Source organism: Aristolochia californica, unplaced genomic scaffold, assembly GCF_029961685.1.
Source record: "Aristolochia californica isolate CCGP_79_NKW_82.1479 unplaced genomic scaffold, dmAriCali1.0.hap1 SCAF_7, whole genome shotgun sequence".
Classification (NCBI taxonomy): domain Eukaryota; kingdom Viridiplantae; phylum Streptophyta; class Magnoliopsida; order Piperales; family Aristolochiaceae; genus Aristolochia; species Aristolochia californica.
Genome location: NW_027182268.1, coordinates 1,681,544 through 1,708,570, shown reverse-complemented (window position 1 = coordinate 1,708,570; position 27,027 = coordinate 1,681,544). Strand labels below are relative to the sequence as shown.

Genomic DNA, 27,027 nt, shown 5'->3' with positions numbered 1-27,027 from the left:
CCTCGGTAAAATCACTCTACACATAAGGGTAATATGGAACTTTAATTACATGTAACGGCAATATGCTCTTTTTGGCTGTAATAGTATTGAGTGGTATTTTGGTCTCAGGACAAGAGTTGGCTGGCATGGATTGGTTTATCTCTCTTCAGTTAGTAGTTACCTTGAATTAGATGAGTAAACAAGAGTTTAGAAACCTCAAACACTCTTTTTTTCTCTTTGAGTCTCATAGGGAACTTCAATATATATGAGACAGATATTGGAGCAGAAGATATAGAACATCATGTTTGTCACAGCCCTCTTTCCTAAACATGTTTCAAGTTAGACATCAAAAGACAAGCGTCTCCTGATGAGGAGACACAAATGAGTAGCTGTCCCAAGCTATGTACAATATGATGTCTTTTGTTGAATATCCAGAAATATATTACAAAAGCTCTGGTGCAGAGGAAGTGGCAAATCCAAGAAACTTCAATAAGTGTACGGCAGATTTCATTGGCCACCTTTCAAGGGATTATAGTCCCTAATTGCATCACTGGATTCCTTTTACCCTCCTCCCATCTAAAGATCAGAATGTGGTCAGTCAGGAGATTACCCTTGCTCGGCTCTCACCTCACGGCAAATAGCCTCTTACCATTGTATGCTGGCTTTGATAAATATCCAAATTAGCAATAATATTACTACAAGAAGTCTAAAAGAACTGCTGAAGCCATGGAGAGTCTGCTGCATCTCTCTCTAAATCACACCTCAATGTGCTCACTCTTTTAAGAACCTCAGTTAAGTCCATTCGATCCAGGGGAAGATCCGCAAATTCCTGCAGAAATTGACGTGCACAAGCAGCGCCTTTCACCGTGTCATCAGGATTATACACCCGCTTGCGCTTACATCCAACCTGCTACCATTCAAATAATGCCAAGTCACTACCAGACAAACGTCAATGGCACACTTCAAAGACAAAGAGACTTAATAAGAATTGTTTATTTGGCTCTTGCCTAATCCCCAAAAACATATTAAAACATGAAAATCAAAGAAAGAAAAGAAAAACACAACTTCACACACGCAGAAATATAACTTCAAAGATCAACACACAATCACATATAAACATACACACACCCCACACACGCCTAGAGAAAAAGGAGGAAGTTTTCACTATTACCACACTTTATTCCACTTCAAAGACAATCTTCTATTACATCAGAACCCAAAAAGGTAACAATACCCCTTCTTTTATTACGACCTTTGCAATCTATTTAATTTGGCTCCATTCCTTGCTGTCTTTAAGTATCCTATAGATTTAGCTTTTTCTTTTTTGAATTGCTAGATTTAGCATTTTTATACAAAAGCCAAGCCCAGAATAGCTGTAAGCAGCTTCAAACCCAGATGGAGTTAAATCCCCAAGCCTTCAGGAAGCTGGTTTATTAAAAACAACAAATTACATTGAAAAGATTGAAATAATACTGAATAACATACTAAATGAAGTAATGAAAAAGGTAATAGTGAAAATTGTATCAGTCATACCTCCTGTTGCTCCCCATCTGCAATAGAAGAAAAATCTTCCAACTCTGCAGCTTTTTCCCTAGCTAGTGCAACAACACTTTCAGGAAAGTTGGCAAACTCAGCTACATGAATTCCAAAGCTTTGATCACATGCTCCGGCCTCAACCTGAAGGATTCACGACCATAAAGGCAAGCAAAAATGCAAGCAACATGAGAAAGAGGAGCTGTTCAACACTTTGCTCAAAAAGCATGGCTGGTCAAAATGATGTAGAAAGACTCCAAGAAGCTAACCTAGAAATGGCAGTAGCTCGCAAATACCAAGCAACCACCAACATAGCTACTAAAATATAAATGGACTGCTGTACATACATGAAAGGTAATTAATCCACTCTGACTACCCACCTTGTAAAGCATGGTCAGTTTGCGACATGATTCATCAATGTGAGCTCCAACATGGTAATTTGCTACACCAACAATGGACCTCTCATGGTCAACATCTTCGTGAGCTAATGCAGTCAACTCGTGAAAGTGTGTCGCGAACAAAGTCGGTGCCTTTGTCACTTCCACAAGATGCTCACAAATAGCCCAGGCCAATCCTGTTAGCAAAAATGAAAAAAGTCACACCAGGGAATTGATTAATGATGTATAAGTTGAAGGGATGGCGGTTTAGAGCCCCAACAAAAGGAAACAGTTACAAATCATAAGTTTAGGGCTGGTCTAGTCAGTCCTCAACAATAGTTGCTGGTCAGTCCCTTCCCACCTCATATCCACACAGCACATGAAAATATTTTATTCATCCGCACAAGAATGTCTTTGATTTAGATATTTTTTCCACTCTCATGTTCAATTGTTTCTATCCTTCTATCCACCACTTACCACTTAACTGTTACTGATGAATTCTTTCCCAATAATTTACATGAATGATTGATAAATAATTTATACGAATAGTTGATTCTATAATGCACATAGACCTAAATTCCAAATATAAGAGCCGTAAATGCTCTTACAATCAAAAAACATAAAGCAACAAAGTCCAAGAAAGACGGTTCACATACCAAAACCATCATAAGTTGAAGTACCACGGCCTAACTCGTCAATAATTATTAGTGACTTATCTGTAGCTCCTTTCAGGATTGATGCTGTCTCAAGCATTTCTTGCATGAAAGTTGAGACCCCACGAAGCTACAACACAAGTATTAGGATCCACATGAGATCTACTTATCAACAATTTAGACATATTTTTACTAAAAAAATTTGCAAGAGCCAAGATTGAGATAAAGTATTCAAATGGAGGTTCATTCATCTTGAACCAGACATAGTAAAACTGCAATGAGCATGTAGTAAAAATGACCATGAAATACTTGCATCATGCAGATTTGGAGAATAACTATTGTTACCACATAGACCCATGACAAGAAAGATTTTTTGATTATTACTTAAGAATATACCTTACCACTTGGCTAGCCATTAAGGATGAATCTAGATCCAACTTTATCATGGTCTTAGAGGGGGCACTTGAACGTGGCCTCCACCCAATATGTCCAAGTGTAAGAGTCAAGTGGGAAGAGGTTAAGAATAGTCCCATTAGACAGACAATAAAAAAATCTTAAACTTGAGAAGAGACCAAAATTGGCTAATCATTTTTGTACAGATTTAGACCCTACTTAAAATAAAAATAAAAAATAGAAAAACCTTACAAGCTAACAAGCTTTTTCTAGGACTTCAATATGAGGAGAAAAAGTAGTAGGTGGACTAACTGAACTGCTACTACTGCTGTAAGGGATCATTCATGGGCAAGGTCATTCACAGTAAGAATAACATGTCCCACAGTACTAGTCATCGACATCATCAACTACATCCAAATATTTTACGGGAACCATTTTTATACATTAAAACTATCCACATTTCTTATTCACATGTTAATGAACAAAGCAATAACTTGAGACAATAAAGACTCAAAACAAAAACACACTTAAAGGAATAGCATTTCCTGCTTTCAAAATTAATTCCCTTTGTTTTAAAAAGTATACAGTCCAGTAAAAAAATGACTTGACTTGGTCTGACAGTTAAAAAACAAATACCATGAGCTAGATTTTACTCACTTGGCAATCTCCAGCACCAACTCGAGCAAATATGCAATCTCGAACACTTATGCTTGCCTTATCACAAGGCACAAAGCAACCAACTTGGGCCATGAGCACATTCACACCAACCTGTTTACGAGAAGAAGCAAAATGGTATTAAATACTAAACTGACAAAAAAAAATTGAAATTGCTAACTGCTTTTATTAAGCTGACAACATTACTATATGCTCTATTATCTTCAGTTAGTAATAATTACACACAACAGCAAAAATGCAATAAAAAGAAAATAAGATAAGTTTTAGAAGATGTAATTTGTATTTACTTAGGTTCTAGCAAAAGTATTTTCTAATAGAAAATTATTTATAAGGGTATAAAGTGAGCAGGGGTATTTTTTTTCTTTTATTAGTGTTTTATGTTATAAATAGATGAGAAGAAGGAACCCAAATTATCCTCTTCCAGAATTTCAACTTGAATTACTCTCTCCCCTCCCATGCTTCTTCTCATTTTCTTGTAACATCATGAAATATCACAATAAGTCTCAAGGCAATGAAAAAATTTTAAATTGATCAAGTTGAAACAGCTCATGTGCCATAGCTTATGTAAAATGCACCTTTTTTATGGCTGTTTTTTAATGACTAAGTAAAGCATGAACAAACATCATTTGCATTTGTGATCAGAATTCTTAGTTATTAACTTGGATCATTATCATGAGAAAATTATACTCTAATGTAAAGGAGGCCTCTTAATTGAAACAAACTGTCACTTCTAAGCGTGAAAGGTGTAGAAGCTATAGATCTAGAAAGAGAAAGCACAAATAGAGAGAGGAAGAAGACCAGAAGAAGTATGTGGTTCTGGTTCTCAATGTGAGAATGCTAGACAATTAGGGGGGAGAAATTAACTATTAATCCTCTTTTGTTAACTCACTTAAGTTACATTAGGTCAAAAGACATAAATACCCTTCTCAATAGAATATGCTCAGGGAGACTAAATTACTCATTTACTAACTAAAATACCCTTAAAAGTTATTCAACGCTCCCCTCTTCTGCTTCTGCTTCTTCCTCTTCTTCTGCTAGGATCTACACGAGCACATCGAAGTAGTAGACACAGAGACCGTGATAGTTCTAGTAAAGGAAAAAGTTGTGGTAAAAGTAAAGGTGACAAGTGTATACATTATAGACACACCAATCATTTTTTTTCTGACAAGTGTCAGAATAAGTTTAGTAAACCGGCTTTGGCCAATTCTACCATTCAAAACAATGGGCAAATTTCCTGTAGTTGACTTGTTGGGTATTGTACCTGGTGACCCTTATGAGCTCCAACAATTAGCCCAATCAATCGCCTAGTTCACCTCTTTGTCATTTGCTTATGCATCTATAGCTTACACCTCCTAGAACTACTCTTGCAAACTCAAGTATGATTGCCTCGTATGTCAGTCCAATTTCCTCAAGGGTTATTGATTCAAGTGTGTCATCACATATCTCAGGTAATCTTCTCTTTTTACGATTCCTAGTCCGTCATCCCCATGAAAGCAAGCTGCTCTTGCTAGAGGAGGCACAGTTCAGTGTGCATCCTCTTCGTCATTAAAATCAGTTTTATTTTCCTAAATTTCCCATTAATCTCATGTTGGTTAGTCAACTTACTAAACTTTTGATTTGTTTAGTAACATTCTATCCTACCTATATTGTGTTTCAAAATCTCCAAACGAGAAGGATGATTGGTTCAAGGCATGGGAGAGATAGTCATTTGGAAGGTCCACCATAGACTTATTCAACATTACATGTAGTTGGCTCTCCCTTCCAATGGCATCTGTAATTAGGACATCTTTCTCCAATAATGTTGATTTAGTTATTTAAGAATTGTCGTCCAATTTGTCATTTTAATGCAAATCTTGTTAACTTGGGAGGCACCATCAAGCACTGTTTCCATCAAGTCAAACTAAAAGTAGTAATCTTTTTTAAATAATACACTCAAATGTATGGGGGCCCTATCTCATTCCTAGTGTTTTTAGTTATAGGTACTTTGATTTTAGTCTTCCACTTGGATGTATCTCATGTGAGAGAAATTGAAGTTTCAACGTATTTTTGAATTTTTATAATGAAACAAAACAAAGTTTGGTGCTTCTCTCCAAATCATTCATATTGATAGTGAGCTCGAGCTTGTGAACATAAATTTGATAGTTTTTGTTAAACTCATGGTATTGTTTATCAGTCTTCATGTGTATAGCAAAGAGAAAGAATCCTAGAAGTTGCTCGTACTATGTTTACTCCATATGCATCTACCTAAATCCTCCTAGGGCTATGCAATGCTTATTGCTTGTTTTCTCATAAACAAGATGTCATCCTCTGTATTGGGAAGCAAAATTCCCTTTCTAAGGTCTAAAACCTGATGCTGAACTGTTTTCTCAATGTCCTGATATTTTTGTATGTATGTTTTGTGCATGTTTTTTGGTCAATCTATTGACGAGCTATCTCCTAGAATTGATAAAAGTGTTTTTGGGTTATTCTCTCACAAACAAGGGTTAGAAGTGTTATTGTCCTTCCATTAGAAAGACATAAGTATTTACTGATGTGACCTTTGAAGGTGTTCCATTTTTCTCTAAGTCAGACAAGTTGTCTACTCCATCTTTTGTTAATACAGGTATTATTGCTCCTAGTCATGTGGAGGATTCTCCTAGCCATATGCCCAATAATGCAACATCGAAGCCACTATAGGTACATCAACGCTGAAAACCTTCCAAGTCCCCAACCAAGGCTCTCTCCACTTCATTTGCCAATATCTTCTTCCTTTGCAACTCCTGAGGTAAGTGATTTGAATCTTCCTAATGCTCTTCAAAAAGGGATCCATAAGTCCATTAGACATTCTATTTCTCAATTTGTTTTCTTTGATTTCTAGCCTAGTCCTTTTAAAATTGTCCTTTTGTGCTATTCCTTCTTTAGTGCAAAAAGTTTTGTTATATCCTCAATGGAAGCAAGCTATGCATGTATAGATAGAAGTCTTACTTAACGAGGTACATGGGTATTATGTGACCGACTTCTAAGTGTTATAATTCGAGGGATATCACTAGGTATACATTGTGAAGTATAATGTTGATGGCTCTATTGATATGTATAAAGTCAGATAGGTAGCTAAAGGGTATACTCAGACCTACGATGAACATGTGTTTGAGACTTTCTCTCCTATAGCCAAGTTGATATCGATTTGGATCCTTGTTTCTGTAGCCATGAGTCAAAGTTGGCTTCTATTTCAACTAGACATCAAAAAGGCATTTCTTGTATGATGATCTAGAAGAAGAAGTCCATATGGAGCAACCTCTTTGGTCTTTCTAGAAGCCACTGTGGTCATTCGATTTTTGTCATGAAAAAATCTTCTGGAGTTGTATTAATGATTGTTTATGTAGATGATATATTTCTATCAAGAAGTGACAAAAAAGGAATTGAAGAAGTAAAGGAGCATCTAACTAAGCATTGCAAACTAAAGATCTAGGGTCATTTCCTCAAGATAAACGTTGCTCAAAGTTAGGTATGGGTTACCTTAACCCAAACGAAGTATGTTATAGATATACTACATAGGTATGGATTATTAGGGTTTAAACCTATAGAATCACCTATGGAGGTAGCCCATGATCTTCATGATGAGAACAATATTGAAACTAAAGATAGAACTATGTACAGGAGGTTCGCCAAAAAGCTAATTTATCCTACAGTCATGCATCTTGATATCTCATTTGTTGTCAGTGTCGTTAGTCAATTCTTGGAGTGTCCACATAAATCTCATTCAGATTCAGCTCAAAGAATCTCAAATATTTAAAGGGGCACCAAGAAAAGGTTTGTTATTTGAGCCATATGGTCATTTGTAGCTAAAGGATACTCATACGCAAACTATGCAGGGTCAAAACTAAATAGGAAGTCCATTACTGCATATTGTGCATTTGTGAATGGAAATTTGATCGGCTGAAAGAGTAAGAAACAGAATGTGGTGGCCTACTCTATTGCATAAGCAGAATATAGATTACTAGTTCACATAGTAAGTGAGCTTACGTAGGTTCGGTCTATTCTATAGGAGTTGAGCTTCCATACTATAGAGGCCATAATCAAGTATTGTGATAAACCAGGCTACTATTTTCATTACAAGTAATCCAACATTTCACGAGCAAACCAAACATATAGAAGTGGATTGACATTTCATTCAGGATGTTGTGATGAGGAAACAAGTTAACTACATATGTTCGATCAAGTAACCAGCTTTATGATATATTCAAAGCCTTGAGTACGCGAGAATTTGGGATATTTTATAACATGTTGGAGCTTTTAGTTATATAAGCTCCAACTTGAGGGGGCATGTTAAAATTCATATAAAAGTATTTTGGTCATTTACCCTTCTTGTTTGAGTCGTTGTGAGTAGGGGTGGCTTTGAACCGAGCCGGCTTGCGAGCGGCTCGAGTTCGGCTCGGTTTGATTCGTTATCTATCGAGCTCGAGCCGAGCTCGAGCACCGAAATCGGCTTGTTTACCTTAACGAGCCGAGCTCGACCGAAGCCAGGTTCGGTTCGTCGGCTCACGAGCCGGCTCAAGGTGAGTCGGATCGGTATCGGGATCGGGAGCGGGCGAGCGGGAGCGGGCGAGCGGGAGCGGGAGCTGGATTGAGAGCGAGAGGGGGAAAAAAATTTCCTCCCCTCGTCACCGCCGAGCCCCTCCCGTCAGTTGTTGTCGTCGTCGTAGTTGTTCGTCGGCCGTCTCTACCGCCGTCACAGCTGCTCGTCGGCCGCCTCTGTGGCCGTCCGTTCGATTTCTTCTTCTCCTCGCCGTCGCCGCCGTCGCAACCGTCATCCCCGACGACAGGTCCTCCCCGGCGCCGTAACCCCCTTCCCTCCGCGTCGTCTTGGGGGAAAACCAGAACCGTTCAGGGGAGAAATAATCTCTCCCCTCCCCCACGCCAAGGTGATCTCACACGTGCGATTTCGCAGGTGCAAGATCATAAAGTAAAAAAAAAAAAAACTTTTTCCTCTCGAAAAAATTAAAAATTAATTTTATAGAAATAAGTTTCTATAAACTATTAGTGTCATGTTTTTTTAAACATTTTTCTAATTGAATTTTTTTATTAAAAATCATATAATTTTCTAAGTAAGATTTTCGTACCAAGATGGGGTAGAAAACTATATAGAAAATTTTTTAATAAGTATTTAACAGTTGATGCTGTAATACTTTTAGTATGAAGCAATTTTCATTGCAATTTTGTGTTTGATATTTTATTTAATTAAAATTTTATAGATAAGTATAATAATATATTAGATTGATTATTAATTTTTATTTATTTCCCTATAAGAGACAATAAAAGGTCCATTTAACTTTCCTAAGAAAATTTTAAAATATTTCTTGTAATTTTCTAATAAGTCATTAATAGTAATAAGATTTTATTTAAAATTTTTTTTGGGAATATGTATGATAGGAAAAATATTTTTAGTTTTTTCTAGAATATAAATTTTCATCTAGGGGCACTAAGGAGGCCATAAACAAATTCAAAAATTACAAAACAAGCTAGACAACAATTGGAGTAAAAAAATTTAATATTGGTGCATTTTAATCCATTATTGAAATTCAATCCTGAACCTCCCCTATCATTATATTTTTTAAAAATGTATGCATAATTTTATATATAATTTATTCAAAGCCACCCCTACGTGCGAGATCATAAACCAGGAAAAAAAAAAAACTTTTTGTCCCTTCCTCATGGCTCTTAGAGAAATTGAAAATATATTTTAGTAGAAATACGTTTCTAGAGACTATTAGTGGTTTTTTTCAATAAATGTTTAAAAGACATTTTTAGTAGAAATATAGGGACCATTAATGCCTCATGTTTTTTCAAAATATTTTTCTAATTATAAATTATTTTTAAAAAATCATATAATTTTCTAAGTAAGATTTTCTTGCCAAGACGGGCTAGAAAACCATATAATAAAATTTTGAATAAGTATTTGACAGTTAATGATATAATACTTTGAGCATGAGGCAATTTTCATAGCAATTTTGTGTTTGACATTTTATGTGATTAAAAATTTATCGATAAGTATAATAATATATTAGATTAATTACTAATTTTTATTTATTTCCTTAGAAAAGGCAATAAGAGGTCCATTTAACTTTCCTAAGAAAAATTTAAAATATTTCTTGTAATTTTCTAGTAAGTCTCTAATAGTAATAGGATTTTATTTAAAGGATTTATAGTTTTTATTTGGGTGATTGTAAATTGATAGTGATATTTCGTTTAATTTTATTGTGTTTGATTATTGTATGGAGTTAATTTATAATGTTATGCAGTGTATGGAGTGTTTAGACTATTTTATGGACTGTATAAACAATTTCATGGAGTGTTTATGGAATGTATAGACAATTTTATAGAGTGTTTATGGCGTGTTTATACAGGTATTATGTATATTGATTATGCCCAATTTTAAGTAGAGGTCATGCCGAATTTTATACAAGTATTATATATATAGATTATGCTCAATTTTAAGCAGAGGTTATGCCCAATCTTATACACGTATTATATATATAGGTTATGCCCAATTTTATATAGAGGTCATGCCCAATTTTATGTAAAATGTATGTATAATTTTATATACATTTTATTCGATATATATTTTTTGAAAAGTTTTAAATGTATGTTGAGGCTCGAGCTCGGCTCGAACTCGTTGAGCTCGAGCTCGATAACAATTTTAGGCTCGAAGCGAGGCTCGGCTCGGCTCGATGCCACCCCTAGTTGTGAGTGACAGTAAAATGGAGTCATTGTTGAGACTACAAGGTTCAAATCACGGATTTTTTTTTTTAAATAATGCTGAATTTTATTAAGAGAGCTCAAGCAAGCAGATTACAAGAGGAGAAGTCTTCCCAAACAATGAGAGATTGCTGGGAGGTTGCAAATTTTGCCGATTTATAAGCCAAAGAATTGGCTGATCTAGGAATGGGGTTCAAATCACAGATTATTGCAACAAGTGTTTAGTGAGATAGAGGGATTGAAGTCAGAAGGGGCATTTTTTTAACTTTGCTTTATTTTTCTGTTAATTGAGATTAAATAATCAATTTCTGCCCCTAATGAGTGCAAGTTTGATGCACTCTTCCCCTCTTTTCTCTTTATTTCTTTCTTATTCTTCTTCTATTCTTCAATTTTCAACTTTTTCAAAGGCAAATTGATGTCAGACATGGTAAATTCATTCTCCTTTTAGGCTCTACAAGATCAGGAGATACTCAAGCTCAATTGATAGACAAAGGACCAAATTTCAGAAATCTGTCAAAATTTTGCTCTTTCCTCTAAGCTACAATTTCTACAAAATGAACTGCCCCAATGTGGAGAAAATCATCCACACCATGGCTACCTAGAAAATAGTTGAAGCTCCAGTGCCTTCAATATCTTCTTCCACAAAATTTTACCACTAAAGAGCAATAGATCCTTTTTTTATATTGAATGGGAGAGTTTCACCAATCTTCCAGTTAATACAATTGACCTTGAGAATGAGATTATGGAGCCAAATGGTGTTGGCTCCTGCCTATACATCGAGTTGGTTGGAATCAACGTCCTCTAATGATAGGGTTCTCAAGAAAGTGACTGCATATGCCTTTTACCGATGCCCGAGTAAATACCCCTTCGCTTTTGCAAAGTGAGAGAACATCTTCTTCTACAACTCAACTATCCATACTCCAAAATCTACACAAGGTTTTCCAAATTCTAGGGTTTGAGGACAAGATCTTATCGTAAAGGAAGCTACGTTTGCACTCCCACCACGCAATGAAGGGAGAAAAGGAAAGGTATTGTTATGGCCGAAGATTGCTGGGATGAAGATTTCAAGCTTTGGTTCATGGATTTTTTGTTATGACAAATGAACAAAGTTGGAAAGCAAGAAAATTAAATAGGGGAATTGCTTACGTCAATTTGTTTTTGAGAAAGTAAGTTGATTGTCCAGGACGAACATGATTTGAGTTTGCATGATGCAAATAATGTTCTCAGTTGTGTCAAGATTTGGGGAGACGAACGATCATAAAATTAACAAGACTAGGAAAAAACAAAGACAATCTAACTAGAAGACAACAAAGCAAAGAGACAGATTAACACGCCCCTAAAATCACTTATATACTCACTTAAGAAAAGAGGTAAAAAAATAACTTATATACCCCTCTACTATAAACCCTTATATCTCCTTGATTACATCTCCAAACAAAACAAAATTTTAACCATATAACTCTAACATAAAGACAAGTTAATTGCTATCCTATGAAGAACATACAACCATGGTAAATGACCAAACTACCCATTTTATAGATACTTCAACATACCTCTCTCACTAGAATATCATCCCTTATAACTCCCAATTATTAAACAAAAAAAAAAAAAAAAAAAAAACAGACATATAACTTAAACACTATTCTAAGGCTCCTAACTGAAAAGGTGACTAAATCACTCATTTACCCATAAGCACAATGCCTAAAATACCCTTGAAAGTTACATTTTTCAACAAATGGCAATCTAGCTAGATAGTTGGTAATTTTTCTTCACGTGACAAAATAAAAAACAAAAAAGAAAGGCTTACAACCTAGAATTACCCTTGGAAGTCACAGAAGTAAATTGAACAACATATGCACTAAAGGAAAGAAATTAGACAACATGGTAATCGCATACTTGCAATCCAGATGCAGCAAAAGTTAAACAATATTATTAGGGCAAGATCATAAGAAGAGAACATAACAGCACTGACAGCAAAAAGAGTTCATTGAAAGACTTTTACGCTGCAATAAACGATAAATCTATAGTAAGAAAAAACTACCTGAGCTTAAAGAGAAGACAGAGGTGAAAGGTTCAAAATTGTTGCAACAAAAATATTGTACCTGTCTAATAAATGTTGATTTCCCACCCATATTAGGACCTGTAATGATCTGAAACCAACTCTTTCCCCTCACCTATCATGCCATCAATCAAAAAAAACTAAGATGAAAGTTGGTCAAGTCACAAACGGATGCTACCATAGCATAAAAGTTACAGGTCAAACTCACAAGTCTACAATCATTTGGTATAAAACTGACACCATCCTGAGCCTCCACACAGGGGTGCCTACTCCCTTCCAAAATGATGTTCCCTTCATCCTGCACCGAGCAATACAAAATAGACCACATAATGGAATTCATTTTTCTTTTAGTAAGTAAGATTGCGACAGCAAAAAGAAGTGATGCAGTAACAATGAGTGGAGAATAATTACTGAAGGAGTGATATCTGGTCTTATATAAGGAGTTGGACAACTAGTGACCAGATCAGCAAAACTGAGCAGGACATCCAATTCAGAGAGCAAACCAGCTACAGATTCAAAGACCTGCTCCAACACAAGTAACACTAGTTCTGTAAGTTACATAAGTATAAGAATGACAAGTAGAAGATGAAATCCATTCACCTCAGAAAAAGTCGCAGCAGTTTGAACAACTCGAGAAACAAGCTCTTTCTGACAACTTGTGTATTCATCAAGCAACTTTTGATAGTGATCCCCTAATTTCTTAAGCTTTGTGTTTGTAAACTTAACACCATCCTTCCGAGTTTCAAGGACAATATACTGACTGCTTAGCTTTTTCCTGACTTTTGGCTCTTCCTTCTTTGTGATTCTAAATACATGTCCAAATTGGGTCCCTTTGTCTAACTTCAAAGCCTTATCAATAGGGAGGTCAAGATCATCTGCCGTTTGTTTGTGCAAATTGTGTATCTGTTTCTCCACAGCATCTCGTTCATTCTTCAAAGAAGATAAATTTGGGTCATAACCAGAAGATATCATGTACGCCCCATTGTCAAGTTGGTCAAGGTCAACAGAAGCTTCAACGAGACCAATAAACTTGTTCAAGTGGTCATCATCAGTCCAGTAATCAAATGGACCCAAATATCTTTCCTTTATCAACGATGAAAATTGTCCTTCATATCTCTCTAGAGCAGTTTTTATGTACGGAAGCCTGATGCTTGACTGAATAAATTAGACAAAAAACTATGTAAAAAATCATATAAAAGATGAGAAAAAAAACTAAAAAAGCATTAGAGTCTAGAACCAAATTTCAGTATAAGAGTTGAGAAAATGTCATCATGGATGGACTTTTCCTCTTTTCTTTCCTTTTTTCCCCAGAGTACAACTCAATAGGTAATTTTGAGAAGACGACAAAGAACTTTATGCAAATAGTCAAAGATATTTTAAAGCAAAAACATTGAGTTGAAATACAATAAATTGACTGGATTTCTTACCTGATAAAGTTTAACAATATGCTGCAACCCAGCTCTCCTCTTCTCAAGATTATGCATCAATCGATCAATATCTGAAATTCTCTTTAAATGTTGTCGCAAGTCAAGGCGAAGAGCTGTATCCTCAACAAATGCTTGCACCAGGTCCAGTCTATAGTTGATTTCTTTCACATCCAATAGAGGTTGCTTTAGCCACCTATTCAACAACCGCTTTCCCATGCCAGCAGTGCAAGTCCTATTCATCAGACCAAACAAACTGAAATTCTTGTTTGCGTCAGTTTTACCCTCGAGAACATTCAGTGCTCTCATGGCAGCAGAATCTAACCTCATATAACTGTCAGGGTTGTACTTTTGGAGAGTGTAATTTCCATAGTTGCTGTCATCTGAAAGTAATTCTGCATATGAAAGCAAGGCCCCTAGAGCCCCAGAAGCAAATTGATGATTTGAAAGTAGTTCCCGCACTGGTTCTATAGTACCTTTAATAAGCCTACTAAGATCCTGCACCAAATCCCTTGTCTTATACTCAGATTTTTTTCTCTCAGTCAAAAGCACTCCACATCTGGCTAAAGCATCATGAAGAATTTTTATTTCAGTTTTTTTTCCAACCTCATTTGGTAGTAAGCATTCCTTGCATCCAAGAGCCACCAAGGCAGACTCCATAATTGTGAATTGGCTGTCATCAAGGAACTCGGCCAACCCAAGAGTTCTTTTGGTCATATCTATGAAACCCATCCCTATAGTGCATTCATTTTCTCGCAAATTAGGATACAGTGCGACTATGACTGGGGAATCTTGCATGTCATTGTTGGCAAATAAAACATCTTCAAAATGACCAAGATTGCCAGGCGTTCCAGCCTTTGTTAATCTCCAATTTGATCCACTGCCTTCATAAAGCTCCAACGTGTGGTCAGCCCTATCCAGCAGGAGATCACGAGCAATAGTTTCAAACATGTTTTTGCTCACACTAACACTGGAAAGACCATCAGAACCACTTCCCAGCTGCCGTAAAGCAGTAGTTGTATGATAGTATGTCTTTGCAATGAAAGTTGCATTCTCCCCATGAACAGTGTAATAGTCCTGACCAGTTAGCCAAGAATATAAGACTCAGTAAACAAAGTAGAATTAGAGAAGAATATCAAAAAATTGCACAAGAAGCAAGACGCATGAACTAGCCAACAATGAGGAACTCAAGATTGGCAAAAATGGCAGAAATGATCAACAATAGGCACTTCTAATTCTTGCACTAAAGTTAGAATAAACAAAAAGTAAAAAAAAATAATCTCAAGTATGAAATGTCTAAAATAAATAACAATAATTCCATAAAAGGTTGAAGGTGGGGCCAAAACATTACCGGATTTTTAATATATGATGAAGAATTTCAAAAACACAACATAATCACTCAACATAAGAAACAGGGAACTGCTAATAATGACTTTTGAGGGGGGATCTAAATAAAAGCCTTTGATACTTCCAACAATTTTTTAAGGAGTATGAACAGTGCTCGAGATGACTTAATATATTTGGGAGACATGAGCAATCTGAATGTCTGGATTTGATACAAACAACAAAGCAAGTTTCTAGGATGTCATCTCTATAACTCTCAAATAGATAAATTTTCATGAGAGAGAAAGGGAACAGATTATATTGTTTAAAGATTAGAAAGTATTTAATACAAATTTTGAAGTAAACGCTAAAAAAACTAGCCATAGAGCAAAATCAAAGTCTTAATGCTGGCAGCAGGTTCCATATTAATTTTAAAGGCAGAGCACAGAATCGATATATGAGTTAGATGGTGTGTTTTTACTTCACGTGCAGGGGAAACATCAAATATTTTTTTTTCTAATCATCAAACAATGTTTATGTAAATACAAGGAATGGAGGTCTTCAACCAGAAAAATATATGTATACATGATGGTCTTCAACCAGAAATACATATGTATAATTATGGAGGGCTGCATCCATTCCCAGTAATTTCTGAAATGAATTCAGAATTAAGACGAAGCCCGAATGTCATTCCAGAATATTTGTCTCCTGATCTACCAAACATAAAACGGTCATAACTTGCAGCTTAACATTCATTTGAACAGATACACCTTCATCATAACTCTTTCATTTTATTTTTTTTCTTTATTTGACAGATGAGACTATTTTCCAAGGAGAAATTCATGAAGATGGCATTGGCATGGAGTAATTGCGCACTAAGCCAATTACACAAGTCAGGGTCAGGTAGGAATTGTGTGCCACCTCAGGTACTAAATTGAGCCTTGATACGACAGAGAGAAGGTTCTACTAAATTGGATAGAGTTGAAACAAGGTGCTATATAATACATTCTTATTAATCTGAAGCTCAACACCATATTTTAATGTTACACCATTGGAATATATTTGTAAACCTGATCGGCTGATACGCTTTAAAATATTTCTATATGTTCCTTTCCTCTTCCTTCTGTGCAGGGTTGAAACCAAGAAATGTTTACTGTCTTCTCGATGTTTCCTAACATTTTTAATAAAACCTTCTCATCAAAGTATTCTAACAATGTTTTCGTTGATATCAGTAGATGCGAACCATTCCCTTTTTTTTTCATATTGGGTGTCCGACAGGCATTAAGAAGGTACAAGAGTAAATGGTGCCAAGAAACCTTCACCCAGACATCCGGATGATAAATGTTTCAGCAAGTGTTGATTCAGTGCACTTAATATGAACATATTACATTTGCCAGTTTATTAGTCATTTTTTCTACTGTTTTAAGAACACTGCGTTTACCAATACAGATTTAATGCATGAAGCAGGTTGGGCACACGTTAAGAACGTTCAAGTGTACAATTCAACTGAAAATTGAATAACTAAACTCGTAAAAATAAAAAAAAGTGAATATTAAAGCCACACGACACGACAAATTCAACACTTCAAACTTACCCGACGGTCAAAGAAGCGAACAGCCCTAGCATCCTGCAAACAGAGAGTTTCACCACTTAAAATAGGAAAAAAAAAAATTGCTGCGCGTATTCGATTAAGAAAGAGCTGCATGGAAACCGAAAACAGGTCTACTTACCTGAGGAAGGGTTTTGAAAAGGGAAATGAACCCTTGAGCTTGCTTGGCATCTATAATATAAGAAACCACTTAGCTCAAATGGAAAGAGAGAAGGAAAGAGACGACAAGAGATTTATTCGATAAAATTTTACATACCAAGCTTTAGCTCTGGCAGCTTGTTGTGTTCAGTATCTTCCATGGCTGAAGAGTGATGAACGTGGGAAAGATGAAAGCGTTTGCAAAACTGGGGGACAGCCTTTCCACTCTACTAGACTACAGAATCCCTTACGATCCAGGGCTGTTTGGGAAATTTATTCGAGTGGGAAGTGAGAATGAAAGGTCTCTGTAAAACATTTTGGCGGGAAATCTCAGTCGTGGTTTCGACGCCCGACAACTTCCACTCTACTAGACTACAGAATCCCTTACGATCCAGGGCTGTTTGGGAAATTTATTCGAGTGGGAAGTGAGAATGAAAGGTCTCTGTAAAACATTTTGGCGGGAAATCTCAGTCGTGGTTTCGACGCCCGACAACCAGGGTTGCGCAAATCGGTCCGTGTAACTGTGTTAGTGCTGGGTGCAGGAAAGTCCTTCCCAAACTTAAATATTTGAAAAGTGTATGAAAATTAAATATAATTTTTGAAAAGTGTAAAAAAATTAAAATATAATTTTCTAGAAGTGAAAAAAAATTGAAATATAATTTTTGAATAGAACCTTAACTATCTACAATTATTTTGAATATGATTTTATGATTCAAAGCACAAATTATTGAATTTTGATAAAAATAAATAAAGTATTAGATGTCACTAGCAAAAATCTTGTTGTTGTTGTGCATATAAAGCATGATCGATCATATAGAACTATGCTAGAAAGATCAATCCCCACCGGATGGATCGATTATAGCTATCTACACATTGAAAAAACATAAAATACAGATCATTCCTATAATATTTATCGATTCGACAAAACCATGCCTACAAGGGACGTCAAACATGATCAATCATACTCACTATATGGATCAATCATACTTAATTTGCACAACTAGAACTTCATCGCATGATCGATCGATCAGGTTGGATTGATCGATCAACATGTTTTAAGGCTTGAAATTATATTGATCGATCAATAAGCCTAAGGACTTGCAAAAAATATAGTTGTTACACTTGATTGATCAATTATACCATTTCATTGATTGATCATTAGGTTTGTCAACATTATTTAAACGATTATTTGTAACATTCATTTGTAAACCAAGTGCATTCAAAGCCATTTCGACTTGAAATTCTTTACAAATCCACTTTTCAAATTAAAAAAAAAATTAGAATCTTTTAAAATTCCATATCTCTCAAAAAAATTCCTTGCATAACATTGCTTTGAACTCCATAAATATCTCTCATGTGCATCAAAAGTTGGAGGCTTGAATATTTGACTCTCCAATATATCAAGGGGTGCAGGTTTTCTTTTCTTTTGTATTTTCATTCTTTATTCTATAGGTTGATCTAGACCTAACCATTAAATCTTTGGGGAGATTTTCAAAATTCGTGTATTTGAGCATACACTACTTAAAAGATAGCCTAAATGCTTCTATATTTTTTAGCTAATTGAACTTATTAGTGGAATTTCCCTAGTAAGGGTTATTGGGCAGTTCATACCAAAAGGAGAATATCAATAACAAAAATTCCTTATGTTAAAATCTTGTAATGTGTGCATGCTAATAAATTCCTATTTTAAATTTTCTTTTGAACCCTAAGTTTTAACTTGCAATAGCTCAATTCAGCCCCCCTTTTGAAAAGTCACTCGGGGCAACAAGAATTTGAGTGCAACATAAGGAGGTTTACATGTATTTAGTTTCAACAATCGACATGGCAACACAAATTTGCTTTTTGGAAAACCATGAGATTGAGCAATCACCGAAAAATTGCATCATGCCTTGTTGAAGACATTCAAGTGGTATGTCATAGAATTAAGAGAGTAAGTGACGTAAATTGTAGTTAGGTATAAGTTGAGAGTTATTTTTTTATTTGCTGATGTACTATGATATTCAAACCCCACCTATATAAGTAACATAGTGAGGAGGAGAAGGTTCATTTGAGCTCTTTTCTAAACCCTAAGTCTTTTGTGAATCCAAATTTTTTATTTTTACAAAGGGACAAAACAAACAATAAGAAAAACAAAATCGATGTGTTTTAACGATGAAAACTTTTCGTTAGGAAAAAAGGAAATATCTTACTCAAAAAAACATTATGAGAAAATAAATCAAAATTACCAACAAAATATATCATCACAGGAAACATTTTTGTCGTTACAATGTGTTTCCTTTATGGAAGATTCATGCTGATAAAAATAGTTTTTTTGTCGTCCTCCTAATGAAATTTCTTTTTATTAAGAGTTTTCTTAATATTTCTACTAGAAAAAATAACTTCTATATAGAAGATGTTGCATCAATAGCTACATGGTGACAAAAGTTGTTGAAGAATTTTTTTATTGTAGAAACGTTTTCTACAATTTTTGTATACCATCGATGAAAATATCCTTGAACAAAAAAGGGTTTTGTCGTAGAGGCTAAAAATATTAAAAGCCCAAGCAAATATACATGTCTTCAAACAATATTTGAATATGGACATACATAGCAATTCTTATAATACATTTTCACAAAACTTTATAAAAGGCGAAATGTTTGTGGTAATCAACATCTAATTACTTTTCGTTTGTTGCATACTCTTTGAGGGGAAGGTGAAAGATATTTCTAACACGTAGACTAAAGCCCGATTAATGGCCCTAGTTGAACTCATATTTAAAATTTTAAAAATAAATAAATATTATAAAAATAAATAAATAAATATTATGTTGACTATGGTACCATTAAACTTTAAAGTATCACAAAGGAGTTAAAAAATTTTGCAATGGAGTATACTAATGTATAATAACCAGCTTAATAGACCTAAAAGAAAGAGCAAATATCTCTATCAATAGTATTTATTACATTGACCAACAATAACATTAGATGTTTAGGCTCTCAAAAGGGTTGAACCAATCGTCTTTGAGGTTTGATGTAAATAAACCAATTATCAACCAACTAAAGTGGGAATTGACGAGAGGAATTAGGGTAAATAGTATTTTCATAAAAATAATATATGTTAACTGAAACCAAACCAAACTTGAAAAATCTTGAGTTTGATTTATTATACTCTGAACCAAGCTCGAACGATTTGTGAACTGATTTTGGTTTGGTGCCACCACACGACTATACACATGTACATGAGGGACCAAAAAAAAAACACTAAGAGGAATTAACACAAATGCCCTGACCCGGTTGTCACAAGGTCCACATCTTAATTTTGGCCATGCGGATAAGTACTGATTTCAAGTCACTTGTTACATGTTGTGTATGTGCCTGCATGTGTGAAAATCAGTGGTCACACTTGGGATAAGATATAGTCATGCAAGATGCCCCAATCGAGTGGTCAGCATAACCCGCAAACACGAGCGGGGAGATGGTTTTTCGATATCTCGTGACGACAAGAAACTGCGTTTCCGCGCCTACTGGAAGATGGGTGAGGCGAGAGTCTAGAAAAAGGGAACAAGTGGGAGGGGGGCAAGTGATTACCAACGAGAGGCCGAGAATGAGAGACGGAGGCCTCCACCGCCGGAAAAGGAGAGATTAGACGAGGGGAGGAATACGTTTCACTAGCACCTGGGAGAGACTGCAGAGGATGGGTATTCGTTGTTTCCTCCTCATCCTGGCCCCATTCAGTGGTCCTCCATCTACCACGTTAAGCCATTTCCAAACCGACTCTCTCAGACTCCCCCTCCTCCACACGAATCACGATCGCTGCTGAGGTTCTCCATTGGCGCCCAATTCCTCCCTGCGCTCGCTTCACCCAGTTCTAACCTTTCCCTGCTTTTTAAACTTTCGTCAAAACTGATCGACCACAGTGACCTGCTCGAAGGCGTCGAACACGAGAGCCGTCGTTTGTGTTTTTTGTCTTATTAAGTTCTCTGTAAGCAATTCTCCAGATCGTAATAGAATTTTTAATCTTAGGCGGGCGGCATCGAGCCGAGCCGAGCCGAGCCGAGTCCGAACCTACTTAGAGTTGAGTTTGATTTAAATATTTCGAATTCGACCCTAATAATTGTTACCAAACTCGAGCCTAATAATTTTAACCGAGTTATAGCAGAGCTCCATCTTCAATATTTATTTAAAATTTTTCAAAAAATACAAGTCTCGAGTTCGTGCTCTAACATATATTTAAAATTTTTTAAAAAATAGATGTCAAATAAATTATATATAAAATTATGCATACATTTTACATAAAATTGGGAATGACCTTTACTTAAAATTGGGAAGGATGACATCGAATCTAGCGGAGTCCGAACCTTGTACAAGCCAAATTTGATTTAAATATTTTGAACTCGAGCTCGATCGACCCTAGCTTCGAACCTAAAATTGTAATCGAATTTGAGCCTCATAATTTTAATCGAGTTCGAGCTCGAGTTTTAGTTGAGTTCGAGCTTAACGTACATTTAATACTCTATATAAAATATATGTTAAATAAATTATATATAAAATTATGCATACATTTTAAAAAAATAATGATAGGGGAGGTTCAGGATTGAATTTTAATAATGGATTAGAACGCACCAATATTAATTTTTTTACTCCAAATGCTGTCTAAATTATTTTGTAATTTTTGAATCTAGCCGTAAATTTACTATGGCCTCCTCAGTGTCCCTAGTTGAAAATTTATATTATAGGAAAAAACTAAAAATGTTTTTCTTATGATACATATTTCCAAAAAAAACCTTTAAATAACATCCTACTACTATTAGTGACTTATTAGAAAATTACAAGAAATATTTTAAAATTTTCTTAGGAAAGTTAGGACCTCTTATTGCCTCTTTTAGGGAAATAAATAAAAATTAATAATCAATATAATATATTACTATATTTATCGATAAATTTTTAATCAAATAAAATGTCAAATACAAAATTGTTATGAAAATTGTCTCATGCAAAAAGTATTACAACATCAATTGTCAAATACTTATTCAAAAATTTTCTATACGGTTTTTTAGCCCATCTTGGTCGAAAAATCTTACTTAGAAAATTATATGATTTTTTTATAAGAATTTTCAATTAGAAAAATATTTACAAAAAAATAAGACACTAATAGTCCCTATAAATTTATTTCTACTAAAATGTATTTTCAATTTCTTCAAGAGCCATGAGGAAGGAGAGTTCAAGATTTTTTTTTTTCACTTTATGATCTCGCACGTGTGAAATCATATCGTCTTGGTTTTCCGTCGAGACGAGGAACGACGCTGAGGGAAAAGCTTCCAATGGCGTCGACGATCATCGGGGATAACGGTTGCGACAAAGGCAGCGGCGACGGAAACAAAGGTGAAGGCAGACGAGGGGGAAGAAATCGAGCAACGACCACAGAATTAGTGGCGACAGAAAGGTAGAAGGCGGCCGATGAGGCAACTATCAACGGCGACAGAGGCGGCCACAATAGTGGCCGGAGGGGCTCAACGATGACGGAGGGGAGGAAAAATTTTTTTCCCCTTGCTCTTGCTTCCGCTATGCTCGGCGCTCGGTCCCGAATACCATGTCGCTAGTTAAATTAATGAGCTGGCTCGTGAGCTTTCGAGTCAAACCTCGATTCGTTCAAGGTCGGCTCATTAATTTAAACGAGCCAATCCAGGATCTTAAACTCGGCTTGAGACTAAGGCGAGTATGACTAGAACCGAGCTTGAGCCGCTCGCGAGCCCACTCGGTTCGAAGCGACCCCTAGTGGGGAGAGATTAACGGTAGATCCTAGAAATTTGAAGTCTTCGGGCACAAGAAAGAAATCGGTTTTAAAACATTCTACAAGATAACATCAAGGGAGGGTGAAGCGTCGTCGTTTAGCGTCGTATTCACCCACCCCGTGCCACCTCCTCCTATAAAGCCTTCTCTCCTTCTTTCTGTTAGACTTACGGGAGCTAAAGAAGCGATACGATATCGAAGCAGAGGGAGAGAGCTTGGTGGAGGGGGCAAAAGACCCAGTTGTCCGAGTTGTGTCATCACGGCTATATTTGGAGCCAACGCGTGGAATCTCCACCACCTAAAAAGCTTGCAAGTGGATCAATTCCAGCAGAAGGGACATCGCCTTCTTGAGAAGAGGAGTCCTTCGCCCCACGGTGGCAGGGGAGCCTTGCCTTCCGAAGGGGGAAGTCCTTCCGATCTCCTTTTCCTTGCTGGCGGAGGCCCTTTTCTTTCCTTTGCCCTTTTCTCTTCCCTTTGTCTGCGTCATCTTTTGCTGACAGAGGAAGAGTAACTCCCGATTTTATATTAGTTCGTCGTTTTTGCATACTGAATTTTCCCGGACCGCCATTGTTTCCGAATATGTTGACCATCAAACGCGTCCCTACCGTTGTTTCCAACTACCAGGAGGATAGCGGCTGCGGTCTCAACTGTCTTGGCAAATGTTGCCTACCCGGTAATTTTTTATAAACCAATTTACATGTGATTCTTCGTAGCGTGTTGATTGATTCATTAGGAACTGAAATCTTAATTTGGAATTGGGCAATTCCCCAGTGTCGACGCTGCCGCTTTATGCCTTCGGCAAGGAGAACGACACCATCAAAGCTAAGGCTGTGTCTGATGATTCTCAGTTTTCCTTCCTGAACACCTTGCTGCTTGGACAGGTATTTCTTTCCTTTTTTTTATTTATCTTTATCTCATATTTAATGAATTATCTAGCAAGGAATCAGCTCTTCTTGTTCCATCTCCTTGCTACTTCTATCGTTAAAACAAAAAAAGAAACCTTTGTTCTTCTGTTGTTATGAGGCTGAAACTACTTTTGATGATGTCAGTGGGAGGCGCGTTTGGGTCGAGGGCTGTTCCGCTATGATGTTACAACATGTGAGACTAAGGTTATACCTGGAGAATATGGTTTTATAGCGCAGCTGAACGAGGGTCGCCACCTTAAGAAACGTCCGACCGAGTTCAGAGTCGATCGCGTCCTTCAACCTTTCGATCAAAACAAGTTCAATTTTACCAAGGTTGGGCAGGAAGAGGTGCTCTTCATGTTCCAGGGGAGTGATGATGGAGAGACCCATTATTATCCGAACGCACCTGCTGGTTCTTGTGAATCCCCCAGTGTTGTTGCTATTAATGTAAGCTGAGATGCCTAAATATGCTTGTTAGAGTGCCTTCGAGTTTTGTTCTTATGTTTGCTGTTCTACCACTTGTAGGTGAGCCCCATTGAGTATGGTCATGTGTTGTTGATTCCTCGTGTTCTTGATTGCTTGCCCCAAAGGATTGATCATGAGAGCTTCTTGCTGGCTCTGCAGATGGCAGTGGAAGCTGCAAATCCATTTTTTAGATTGGGATACAACAGTTTGGGAGCCTTTGCTACTATTAATCATCTCCACTTCCAGGTGTGTTATTTTTTCATATCTATAATCTATACTTCGCGAATCTACATGTTTGTTGATAAAGTTTAATCTCACTGCTTAGATCCATAACTGATAACTTGAAGCGACAGCTTAAAGACTACAGATGATTAGAAGACCCTTTTTTCATGAGAAATGCTTAGTTGGGATTTAAGTGTTATTTAAAAAGTGTCTAATATTGCAAAACGATAGAAGAAAAGAGAATTGAGTTTCAATAATTTCAGAGACTTGAGGCGTGAAACAAAGCAAGAGGAAATGTCCAATTGTCTTGTTGAACGATATGTGAATGATTCACAGTGGGTTGGAAAAACCATTTCTGGAGTTTTATTATATTACTTTTTTTCTTTATTACTGATAACAAGATACATGGTGACAGGCCTACTATTTATCAGTTCCTTTTCCGGTTGAGAAGGCCCCCACTCAACAAATTACCTATTTGAGGGGGATAAGTGATACCGGAGTAAAGATATCCAAGTTGTTGAACTTTCCTGTGAGAGGGCTTGTATTTGAGGGAGGCAAGACTCTTAAACATTTATCTGATTGTGTCTCTGATGCCAGCGTTTGGCTTCAAAACAATAATGTGCCTTTCAATGTCCTCATTGCTGATGTTGGCAAAAAGGTTTTCCTCTTCCCTCAGGTAAACTTGACTCGTTCCTTTATATGTTGCTTTGACTTACTTATATTGAAGATCTTCTGTCAGATCGTTTCTCCTTTCCCTTCTGGAAATTCTTGCATTCTGCATTATATAAAATGAAAGGAAAAAATGTTTCTATAACAATTGGACCTGTTTAAGTCAACATTTTGACGCAATTTTTCCCTAGTATCAGTTACAGTAATCAATCTTTTGCATCATCTATTATTTTATCTTTTAGTTTTTATTTCTTCTATGTTTTAGTTTCTTCTTAAAGGTGCCCTTAAATGTTTTTTTTTTTTAGATGGCCTTTAACCTGTAATATTGACATGATTTTTATTTTTAAAGGCTTTATCTGATTTATCTAGTATATGAATAATTGGTTTCTGATAGACAAACCAGAACATAAACCGATAAACAAACTAGACAAATTTTATGCTCTCTGCTATAATAAAAAAAGGGGTAACTATAACAACATTTATTTTGCATCGAATCCATATATGCATCTGATTCTTCAAGTGAGTGATATTTCTTGATAGGAGAACTCAAAACAATTAAACCAATTGAAGTTAATAGGTTGGAATGTGGTTATGATATCTGGAGGTTGAATCATAACTCAAAAATTAAGCTGAAGTTAAGTTTGATTTTGGTTTTACGACATCTACATTAAGTAGATGATTTTTACTGCTTGTGCATGTGCATGACTTTGATTGAAATGATTCTTACTGTTTCCTCCCTTCCATACAAAAAAAAAGGATTCATTTACGTTAGCCAGAATACGATTTATATATTGACCAATAAATTCTCTTCTTTTTTCTGATGTATGGTTATATTTTATGAAAAATGTGCAGTGCTATGCTGAGAAACAGGCACTCGGTGAAGTGAGTCAAGAACTCTTGGACACCCAAGTAAACCCTGCAGTGTGGGAGATCAGTGGCCACATGGTGTTGAAGAGGAGAAAGGACTATGAGGAAGCATCAGAAGATTATGCATGGAGGCTTCTTGCTGAGGTGTCTCTCTCCGAAGAGAGGTTCGAAGAGGTAAAGGCTTGTGTCTTGGGTGCAATGGGATTTACAGAGATAGAAGAGGAAAAAGCTGATGCGGAAGATGATGAAGAGAAGGACACCCTATTTCAGCCTCCAGTGCCACCCGTCCCCGCTCTTCTTCCTCAAGACTGTGTAGTTCTGCAGTGAACAGAAGATCCACTTAGTTTTCTTCTCTTTTTAGAAGCAAAACCGTCGTGGAAGTACTACATGAGCAACAACTGCATCTGAGAAGACACTGTATTACTTGCAACTCTCTGATGTGCCATGACAGTTTGGGTGATCAATGGAACAAGGTTGTTGTGGATAGTGCAGTTCATCTTTTAGTTAATTTGTTGGCATGAAGTAGCAGGTGTGTTTTATAAGGAAAGAGTGTTAGTCTTAATCTCCAATGTAAGCCTAGTCGGTAGAATGGATTTGCCAGTCGTTGGGAATTCTATTTTCATGTATGCCTGTCGATTATTGTTCAAAGAAGAAAATTTGCTGGACATTTGGTTTTTACCATTGCTCACTTCTGCCAACAGTTTGATTTTAAACCTGTTAGAGTTCCTCTTGAACTGTTAAGAGCACATATTCGATTGAAATATCAGACCAGATTTTTTATAGTGTTGCTCTGATTATACTTTGCAAGAGAATTTTTTTTGAATCTAAATGTTCTCTAGAATCTTAACTCATAGCTTGCAAACTTCTTTTTTCTAGCGATGCTCTGAAGAAAGTTATATTCTCAGCCTTCTATTTTGGTGACAGCTCCTTAAAACTCTTGCTCCAGAAGTTCCCAGAACAGAACCAAATCAAGATCATCCACAATTTAATACAAAATATCAATTCCAAACTTCGGAAAATGACTGTGATTCTTGTGGAGAGCTCCAGCAATTGGAATCCCTCATTGGTGAAGTCGGTCAACATTTTTCTTTTCAGGAATCAAACACCTAGTTTATTACTGATTTTATGTATTTTTTTCTTGGTCGTTAAATTTTGAAGCTGATGTTTTTCTTGTAGGTGTTTCCCCGACCTGTAAGATGTGCGGCCACAAAACCCAGAGAACCTTGATATGTT

At 36.2% G+C, this 27,027-nt stretch overlaps 2 protein-coding genes across 3 annotated transcripts; one reads left to right on the top strand and one right to left on the bottom strand.

The window, feature by feature from the left end:
- Positions 1–235: 235 nt before the first annotated feature.
- Positions 236–17,278, bottom strand: LOC137936262 (DNA mismatch repair protein MSH2). 2 transcript variants are annotated; one of them, XM_068780845.1, is made up of 13 exons: positions 17,017–17,278; positions 16,882–16,931; positions 16,746–16,778; positions 13,832–14,905; positions 13,005–13,559; positions 12,816–12,926; positions 12,613–12,702; positions 12,448–12,519; positions 3,593–3,703; positions 2,546–2,672; positions 1,893–2,086; positions 1,513–1,656; positions 236–889 (listed from the first exon to the last, which is right to left on the bottom strand). In XM_068780845.1, the coding sequence occupies exons 1-13, from the start codon at positions 17,057–17,059 to the stop codon at positions 686–688; spliced, it is 2,808 nt and encodes a 935-aa protein (XP_068636946.1). In that variant the 5' UTR covers positions 17,060–17,278; the 3' UTR covers positions 236–685. The 2 variants fall into 2 exon arrangements, with proteins under 2 accessions (XP_068636946.1, XP_068636947.1); XM_068780846.1 differs by having other exon boundaries at positions 236–886.
- Positions 17,279–22,855: 5,577 nt separating this feature from the next.
- LOC137936295 (GDP-L-galactose phosphorylase 2-like) lies at positions 22,856–26,461 on the top strand. Its single transcript, XM_068780881.1, has 6 exons — positions 22,856–23,339; positions 23,438–23,547; positions 23,716–24,018; positions 24,097–24,282; positions 24,674–24,934; positions 25,780–26,461. The coding sequence occupies exons 1-6, from the start codon at positions 23,246–23,248 to the stop codon at positions 26,119–26,121; spliced, it is 1,296 nt and encodes a 431-aa protein (XP_068636982.1). The 5' UTR covers positions 22,856–23,245; the 3' UTR covers positions 26,122–26,461.
- The last annotated feature ends 566 nt before the right edge of the window (positions 26,462–27,027 follow it).

What these genes read in the sequence shown, in the direction of transcription:
- LOC137936262 (XM_068780845.1), bottom strand. Translation starts at nt 17,059, where the DNA reads ATGGAAGATACTGAACACAACAAGCTGCCAGAGCTAAAGCTTG. An exon ending in TACCAAATGATTGTAGACTT is followed by an intron (nt 12,520 to 12,612) that starts GTGAGTTTGACC and finishes ATGGCATGATAG; the next exon opens with GTGAGGGGAAAGAGTTGGTT. An exon ending in CAGATGGGGAGCAACAGGAG is followed by an intron (nt 890 to 1,512) that starts GTATGACTGATA and finishes TTTGAATGGTAG; the next exon opens with CAGGTTGGATGTAAGCGCAA.
- LOC137936295 (XM_068780881.1), top strand. Translation starts at nt 23,246, where the DNA reads ATGTTGACCATCAAACGCGTCCCTACCGTTGTTTCCAACTACCAGGAG. An exon ending in TTAATCATCTCCACTTCCAG is followed by an intron (nt 24,283 to 24,673) that starts GTGTGTTATTTT and finishes ACATGGTGACAG; the next exon opens with GCCTACTATTTATCAGTTCC. An exon ending in AGGTTTTCCTCTTCCCTCAG is followed by an intron (nt 24,935 to 25,779) that starts GTAAACTTGACT and finishes AAAAATGTGCAG; the next exon opens with TGCTATGCTGAGAAACAGGC.